Below are 8,986 nucleotides of genomic sequence, written 5' to 3' on the forward strand. Positions count from 1 at the left end.
GATATTTTTTTCCACAACAAAAAGGTCAATTTCCTTGAAACAAGATTCTTAAAATTACATCTTTTTTTTATGTTTATATTATTGATAAATCTAGAAACTAAGAAGGGCAGGAGGCTGTAGCCTGGTGGGGGTGGTGGGGGGGGAGCAATGCGCGTTCCATAAACCGGAAGTGAGAATGAAGTGGGTCGTGTTCATGAGCACGGTGACGGCAGCAGGAGTGAACCGGCAGAGACTGAACCTACCGGGGGAAGCAGAGGAGCCGGTGGATGCGGTGGAGAGATCACATCCATGAGATCCATGTTCCTGCTCTCACTCACTTTACGGTATTTACTCTCAACGGTACTCACGTTCCGTCCAACTAGCGGCGTTCTGTCAATCACTTTGATCAATATGTGTTGCTAGCTTTAGCTAACGTTAGCTAACGTTAGCTAGTGTTAGCTAAAGCTGGCTAACGCTAAAGCTAGCTAACGCTAACTAGCTTTAGCTAACGTTAGCTAGTGTTAGCTAAAGCTGGCTAACGCTAACGCTAACTAGCTTTAGCTAACGTTAGCTAGTGTTAGCTAAAGCTGGCTAACGCTAACTAGCTTTAGCTAGTGTTAGCCTGCTCCCCGGATTAGTCGAGCAGCTGTGTCTCTGTATCTGTCTCTGTCTCTTACAGTGTTGACGCCGCTAATGTTAGCCTGCTCCCGGGACTGGCCGAGCAGCTGTGTCTCTGTCTCTGTCTCTGTCTCTGTCTCTGTCTCTGTCTCTGTCTCTGGCTCTGTCTAACGGTGTTGACGCCGCCCGGTGCCCCGACAGCTAACAGTTAGCCAGCTAAGCTAAATGGGTTTGTTCATGTCAGTAGCGCACTAAGCATGTTCTGAGTTATTCGGTACCAGTTGGTAGACATGTGTGTTAACCTTCGGCACACATTCTCAAACCAAATGGTTGTCTGAGTTCTCAACGGATCAGTTGTTGGCTGACGTCGTTAGCAGTGATCTAAGCTAGCGTGCTAACGGTTATCTTCCTAGTTCGCTACGCCCATAGGCCTCACATTCCTGGACGAACAACGTCAGTGTTCTGTGGTGCAGTGATCATCTGTGTTCTGTGTCAATAAAGCAGTAATGTAATGCGACTCTCTCCTCTTGTTCGCAATACATTATCAGTCAGGTAACAGCAGTTAGCTGACTAGTTTAACCTCAATGATGATTACATTGTTTTACTTTTTATTCATATTCCTTGTTGAATTGTTGACACTGTTTTCTCTCCATCACAGTTCCTCATTGTGAACATCCTCATAGCGTTAAGGAGCCCGCTCCGCTCTCTACAAACCGGGAAGAAAGAGCCGGTTGTGTTCGTGACCCCGGTGTGTGACCAGAGGAGTGTGTGTGTGAGCAGCTCTCCCTATGTGTGTCACTATGGGGGACATCAGTGACCTGGACCGACAGATAGAGCAGCTCAGACGCTGTGAGCTCATTAAAGAAAATGAAGTCAAGGCACTATGTGCCAAAGCCAGGTAACCCATCAACATGGCCTATGATACAGACACACACTATGTGTGTATATGTATGTGTGTGTGTTTCATCAGAACTTTTGACTCCTGCTAGATACGTCCATGCATCGCACAAAGCAAATAATTAAGCCCCGTCCTAATGGCATACTACATATTAATTGGCTACAGTATTTACCATGTACTGATCTTGAGCGGAGATACAACACACGTGAAGACACGGATGTCAATCTGTGTCAAACTGTGACTTTATGATGTGCCAATTACATTTCACAAAAGAATACAAAACATTTAACAAATCTTTTTATTATTATTTTGTTTTCACCAAAATCCACATAAAAAAAGTATCTTTTAACTCGGCTTAGAATTAGTGTGTAACTGCTCCAGCTCTCTGTCTGTCTGTCTCTCTCTCTCTCTCTCTCTCTCTCTCTAGTTTAATAGAATCACAGTTTCTAGGATTTGTTAGTTTTTTTAAATGAAAATGCTTACAAACAGGAAGTTAAGTCATGTTGCTGTGTGTGTATTTTCAGAGAGATTCTGGTTGAAGAAAGCAATGTCCAGAGAGTAGACTCTCCTGTCACAGTGAGTAATATTTTCTGTTGTCTCTTGTTTGCTTAGAGTGTAATTAAAAGTTGATTAAATGTGGTAATATTGTTTTTGTTCTCATAGGTGTGTGGTGATATACATGGTCAGTTCTATGACTTGAAGGAGCTGTTTAGAGTAAGTTTCTGTTTCTTGTTACACACTGCTCACTACAGACTTAGTCGTCACATTTTAAATCGTCAGGCTACATCCGACCTAATACGTTTTAGTTTTAAAACACCTAACTTTGCTACATTTATGCCTGGCGTTCACAGTATTCCAGTGTTTTCGAGCCCTTAAAACTGAGACGTTTGATAACGCAGCTGACCTGGTTGTAGTTTTAAACTCTGGAGTCATGTTTTAGTCTCGACGGACAGAAACAGTGACCTCTGAAAACGATGAGGCAGACGCCCACGTTGGCTTCCTGATTGGGTCTCATCATTCATGACATGTCCTTCCCTGATTCGTCACGCCCAATCAAGTGAACCTTTTCTGGAAGAAAACAAACATCAGCCTTGACCACCTTTCATTCCAACATGGATAACAAGTTCCAAGCGTGGCTGACCTTGTTGTCTTGACCCTGTTGTGCTGTTAATTCTTCATTTTATAATGATACTACTGCCTACACGGGGAGGAGGGAAGCTGTTATTCAAGTGCTTTACATCAATTCCCGTGTCCAACGCTGCTTCCTGTTTTTTTAAAGATTCTTTTTTGGGCTTTTTAATGTCTTTATTGATGGTGAGAGAGTGTTAGTAATGAATGGGAGAGAGAGGGGATGACATGCAGCAAAGGAGCACAGGTCGGATTCGAACCCCGGGCCGCTGCGGTAAGGACTCAGCCTTGATACATGGGGCGCCCGCTCTACCAGGTGAGCTACAGCGCCGCGGCACGGCACCCCGCTGCGTTTTCAGGCGTGGTAGCATGGACGGAGATTCATTCTGAAAGGGCGCTAAAATGCTTGATTGGACGGAGATCATTTTTGTTTTAAAATGCCATTAAAAATGAAAACGTATCAGTGTGGATGTAGCCTCAGTGTGTTGTATTTTAAAGTTGGCAGCTGGTGCTGGACAGAGTTGCACACATTGAACATTATCCAAGTGCAATATGCTGAATATGCAATGCTGAACATCAGTCCTAAACATCAGTCCTAAAGAGTAATTAATCCCTTGATTATCATGATACTATCATGCTGATCACAAACAATCCTGATGTGTGTTTAAAATATCGTCCTTACTTCACTGCAGATGATATAACTTCAGTATCAGCAATGTCCTAGAATACATGCATACAGGTCTTAATGGGATAGTTTGGGTGTTTTGAAGGGGGGTTGTATGAGGTACTTATCCATAGTCGGTGTCTTACCTGCAGTAGATGACGGTTGGAACGCCTCCAGTTTGGAGAAGATATTGTACTAAGTGGAAGAGGGGGATTTTGTTTTTTTCAGTTTGGAAGTTTTTCTAATGAGTGCCCACGTCTGACAGGACAGTTTGAAGTGAGGTGTAAATGCATTTTGTAGCACTGTGGAGCTTGCAGGACATGCTCTAAATGTTCCGTGGAGTCTGTTGTTTGGCTTATTTGTCTATATTGGGGATCAGCACTCCACTGAAAATCGTGGTGGCATCAATGTGTTCAACATACCAGACTGTTAAACTACTTTCTTTTATTCCTTCCACATGACAGGTTGGTGGCGATGTCCCAGAGACAAATTATCTCTTCATGGGTGACTTTGTGGACAGAGGCTTCTACAGTGTGGAGACGTTCCTTCTTCTGCTAGCTCTTAAGGTACACATTATTATTATTTTTCAGAGATGGAAGTGTTTGAGGAAGAGATCAGATTTGTTTACCTGCACTGCAATTCTCCCAGTTGTTATTTGCCACATAACAGGAGAAGCAGCTATGTGTTAGGGGTGGGGGAAAAAATCTATCCACCTATGTATTGCAATTTTTTAATGCCAGAATCGACATATCTGCTTCATCTGAGTCTATGTGGAGGTAGACGGAAGTTACCGCTTTTATTGTGGTAGTCTGAGTAACGTGACGTCATATCTGTTCCGTATCCATCAACCAAAACAAACCTCAGCGAGCCGAAACAAAAAAGTGTAAAACGTTGGAAGGTCATTGTGGATACGACCTGCACCCTCACATGTTAAATCCAGCGTGGTAAACACTACACATCCAGTAAAGGATGGAAACACTTTGGGTTTCACATATTACAGGAAAAGCAGAGCTAGACAGAGCAGAGCTAAAGCTGCATGCTAACTCTGTCATGGACAGGAAACGTTACGGTATGGCGGTAATGTGGCGGTGGAGCCGTCCGTCGCTCTCGTCTCCGTGGTCAAATGGGCCGACGCTACGACTGTACAACACCCACATACTGACATTTATGTTCTCTGCATTGAAACGGCCCCGATGGAGCTGACCATGGATGGATAAAGAGAACGGAGCTGACGGGAGAGCTAGAGACCACCTTGGAGAAGTTAGAGGAAGTAGACACGTGGGACTACGTCCGCTTTTCAAAATGAGATGTTAACAAAGGGAACTGTATATACAAAATACATCTATGGAAATAAGATTGATATTCACCAGAAGTATAAAACATTACATGTCCTTATAATTTAAAAAGACAATACCACTAATCTGTGAGGGAAATGTCTTTATTCTTAGATTTTTGGGTTGCTGGATAAAATGTAATAAATAATTCCTGACAATGAAACTGATATATTTGACTTCAGGACATCTCTGACTACATACATGATGAAAATCAAACATTTTACTGGATTCATTTAGAGATTTTCCAAAGTAAAAGTCCCTAGAAGTGTATGATCCAACTTTTTCCCTTCATGGTCTAGAGTTAAAAAAGTTAACAACAATCAGAATAAATCAGAATATCCAATCCCGATACTAAAAAATCACAATACATATTGAATGAGTACTCAAGTATCGTGATGGTATCGGATCAGGAGATAGGTGGATCGTCCCAGCCATGTGTGTGTTGCCTGTAAATTATATTTTCTTGAGTGTAGTTCAGTGTATTTTTTTTTTCCTCATCTCTTAAGGATTTGAGAACATTTATGAAATTATGAGGGCTTTATGAAGGCTTCTGAAACCCTCTTGTCCTCATCTCTTGGCTTCTGCTGTGCTCCTCAGGTGCGTTATCCAGACAGAATAACTTTGATTCGGGGAAACCACGAGTCCCGGCAGATCACCCAGGTCTACGGTTTCTACGACGAGTGTCTCCGCAAGTACGGCTCAGTCACAGTGTGGAGATACTGCACTGAGATATTCGACTACCTGTCCCTCTCCGCTATCATTGATGGCAAGGTGAGATACGTTGTCCAGTATTTCCTTCAACTTTGATGACAATGAAAATTCATACAGTCAATACACGGAGACTTGAATGTTTTCGTGGAGGTGTTGTTGTTCGCCATCATATAATGTCCATCAGTTGGGTTGATACACTCCTCTCTTTGTCCTTCAGATCTTCTGTGTGCATGGTGGCTTGTCTCCATCCATCCAGACACTGGACCAGATCCGGACCATTGACAGAAAACAGGAAGTTCCCCATGATGGGCCTATGTGTGACCTCCTGTGGTCAGACCCTGAAGGTATACAGGCATCTTGTTCTGACTTTTAAACACTGAATATTAACCCACATGTGTATGAATGTTCAAGGAAGATCTTCACCTGACTGATCTTCTCTCCCTCAGACACCACTGGCTGGGGGGTGAGTCCCAGAGGTGCTGGCTACTTGTTTGGGAGCGACGTGGTGGCCCAGTTCAACGCCGCCAACGACATCCACATGATCTGTCGAGCACACCAGCTGGTCATGGAAGGCTACAAGTGGCACTTCAATGAGACGGTGCTCACTGTGTGGTCAGCACCCAACTACTGCTACAGGTATGTAGACGCAGTAAAACTCAAATAGTCCCCGTTAATGGACATAATGTCAATACCTCGTTACAAACACTGCTCCAAAGATGGATCATAGTATGGTCAGTGTCAGTTAGCAGCGATCTTTAGTGAGTTTTCACTACTTTGAAATGTGCCGTGTGTTCTGTTCTTGAGGTCTAAGGTCGCGTCCAGACCAACAGTAGCCCTGGGTGAAAACACAACTCTCTCATTCTATTCAATGAAGCCAGTCCATCTGTACAATGGGTGTGCCAACGCAGGGTCAACCGGCAAAAAAGTTGAACCAGGCTCATTTTGCTGCAAGGCGAGCAAGAAGTCCTGGTAGATTACTTTGTAAAGTGAAAGCAGCACGTAATACACAACCCGAAGCATAACTTTGTGTCTCATGGCCCGGGTGACACAGGCCGTGGGAGCAGCGCGTGTCGGCTACCTCGATAAACTGCTGCTGCTGCTGCTGCTGCTGCTGCTGCTGCTGCTGCCGCCAGCTCTTTCTACGTAGTTTGTCTTTCATAATGGCCATTTCATTATAAATGTAATTTATATTTATTTTAGAAGTTAAGAAGCATGTGGTAATTTGTAAATAATAGTAATAATCCACAATTAAAAGCCAGTACTCCATTCATTCATTCATGGAGCCGTGCAAGTCACTGCAAATATTTCAGTATAAAAGCCTTGTGTTAATAAACGAAGGAATTCTGTTCTCAGGAAAAAACGCTGGAGGGCTTTTATTTTGAAGCAGAAACAGGAAGTGTTGAGTTAAAAATGAACATTAACTTTTTTTCATGCCTGTGACATATTCTGCAGATAAAGACATGTAAACTGTAGTAATGTAGCTGGTATGATGTCAGTATACAGCCAAAAGATCACTCTTATTGTCTGTCTGCGCTGCTCACGGGCAGTATGGCTGCTCTAACCTGTTAAAATGGACGCTGAAATAAAAAGCAAGAGATTCTGCGACGCTGCTGACGTTCCCTGTGTGGCCCGGCCCTCAGTCTCTTTAATGCACGCGATTGGGTTTTGAGCCGGCGCAATTATTACATAATTGCCGGATTGCGATCATTTGAGCTGACCGCAATCATTCTGTATAATCGCCAGATTCCACAATCAAGCCAATGTTACAAATGTGGCAACAAATAGAAAGTGAATGAGGTGTGTTCCCATCAGCTGGGTAAATAACGTGGAAACAAAGAGCTGTTGGACAGGTTCTTCTGTTTTAAGCTCATATTAGACCATATGTGTTTTGAAGCAAGATGATGACCAAGAGGTGCTGCTAACGGATCTCTGTATTTATAGTGGAGAATCTCCCTATGGCTGCAGCAGTGTGTTTGACAGCTCTTCTCTTATTAGATAATTCACATAACAATGTTTGATGGAAACATGGTGTTTAAAGAGTAGCGTGGGTCCTTTCAGGAATAACTCGAGCCAATGGTGGTTGAGAGTGTGAGTTATGGGGCCATTATTGTAGCGAAACTATTCGCAAATGTGTGGAGAAATGTGTAATTATCTCAATCTGTGTGTGTAATTAGATTTGTAAATGTGTAAAATAATCTCTAAATGCATACTGAGATTTGTGAATGTGTACAGAATCTGCAAATTTGTTTTCAGAATGTGTGTGTGCGTAATCACACATGTAAAATCTCCAAATTGTGTACATAAATCTGTAAATGGGTACATATATCTGTAAACGAGTAGACAAATCTATAAATGCGTAGACAAATCTGTAAATATGTAGACAAATCAGTAAATGCGTACATAAATCTGTGAATGTGTGATGGTCCTAACCAATCCTCTGTCTGGACAATCAGATGTGGCAACGTGGCGGCCATCTTGGAGCTGGATGAGCATCTACAGCGGGAGTTCATCATATTCGAGGCAGCGCCTCAAGAGACCAGAGGCATCCCCTCCAAGAAGCCAGTAGCCGACTATTTCCTGTGAAGTGTTTGAGCAGACAGCCGCGATGTGTCGAGATCTCCGGTCCCATTTCACACCATCCTGTCGGTCTGGACTCAGAGCAGTTAGACAGAAAACCTGCCAAACGCAGCTTGAGGAGCTGGATTTGTGGCGTGCTGCCCGAGGCTGACGGAGCAGTCGCTGTGTGAACGGTGTAGGGACATGGTGGACACTGGGCCCATGACTGTTGTCACTTCTCCTCATCATTTACTTTCTTTCTCTCTCTGTAGATACGACACTCTCCCTCCCTCACTTACTTCACCACTCTTGTAGTATTTTCCATGATGAACATTGTCGTTTAGTTTTAGAAATATCTGGAAGGAGTTAGATCTTTTTTTTTTTTTTTTTTTTAAATATGCAGATGTAGGAAGTTTAACAGATGTGTCATTTAAAGGGAAACTTTGCAGATCTTCCACCAGCAAATCTGCAAAATATCCCTTTAAGGAATTCCTTCAATGCATAAATTCTTTGTTTTTGATTTTTGTATAATTGTTGCTGCCAGGATTAAATGCAAGATGACGTATTCCCTCACCCTGTTTTTGCTCTTATGTTTCTGTTTAACCGTCATGTGCGTCACTATTTAACATCCCCAGTGCTGTTGCTGCTCAGCACCATCACAACTAAATACCAGAAGTGTAATGACTGTCCAACAGGAGTCACTATATTCACCATTGTTTTCTCTCTTAATTCCTTTTAATCTACAAACCTCTGTAGGTCTGTCAATTTTGATATTGTGAGAATAAAGTTTTTGTATCAATGCTGATTTCTTTTCAGGTGTGTTTTAATGACACGTGTACTAACCGTTGCTACGCTCTTTGACATCACTGGTAGTCTTTTACTAGCTCTGTAGGAAGAATCCTGTTTAAAGGGCCAGTTCACCCAAAGCCTCTGCAGATAAAACCCCATTTTTCATTTGTGAAAAGCACTGTAACATACCTGATGGGGTCTTATCAGTAAGCGTTTTCCTTTTCATATCTCCGCTGATGTAAATTAACTAACAAGCTGCCTGTTTTGTCAGGATTCATGTTTTTGTGAAGTGTTCCGCCATGAGTGACA

At 42.8% G+C, this 8,986-nt stretch overlaps 1 protein-coding gene across 2 annotated transcripts; it reads left to right on the plus strand.

The window, feature by feature from the left end:
* The first annotated feature begins 157 nt into the window (after positions 1 to 157).
* LOC141779957 (serine/threonine-protein phosphatase 4 catalytic subunit B) lies at positions 158 to 8,693 on the plus strand. 2 transcript variants are annotated; one of them, XM_074655005.1, is made up of 9 exons: positions 158 to 323; positions 1,256 to 1,495; positions 2,020 to 2,071; positions 2,159 to 2,809; positions 3,408 to 3,853; positions 5,219 to 5,392; positions 5,550 to 5,676; positions 5,779 to 5,968; positions 7,786 to 8,693. In XM_074655005.1, the coding sequence occupies exons 5-9, from the start codon at positions 3,788 to 3,790 to the stop codon at positions 7,913 to 7,915; spliced, it is 687 nt and encodes a 228-aa protein (XP_074511106.1). In that variant the 5' UTR covers positions 158 to 323; positions 1,256 to 1,495; positions 2,020 to 2,071; positions 2,159 to 2,809; positions 3,408 to 3,787; the 3' UTR covers positions 7,916 to 8,693. The 2 variants fall into 2 exon arrangements, with proteins under 2 accessions (XP_074511106.1, XP_074511105.1); XM_074655004.1 differs by having other exon boundaries at positions 2,159 to 2,209; positions 3,752 to 3,853.
* The last annotated feature ends 293 nt before the right edge of the window (positions 8,694 to 8,986 follow it).

This window comes from Sebastes fasciatus, chromosome 13 (assembly GCF_043250625.1).
Source record: "Sebastes fasciatus isolate fSebFas1 chromosome 13, fSebFas1.pri, whole genome shotgun sequence".
Taxonomy (NCBI): Eukaryota; Metazoa; Chordata; class Actinopteri; order Perciformes; family Sebastidae; genus Sebastes; species Sebastes fasciatus.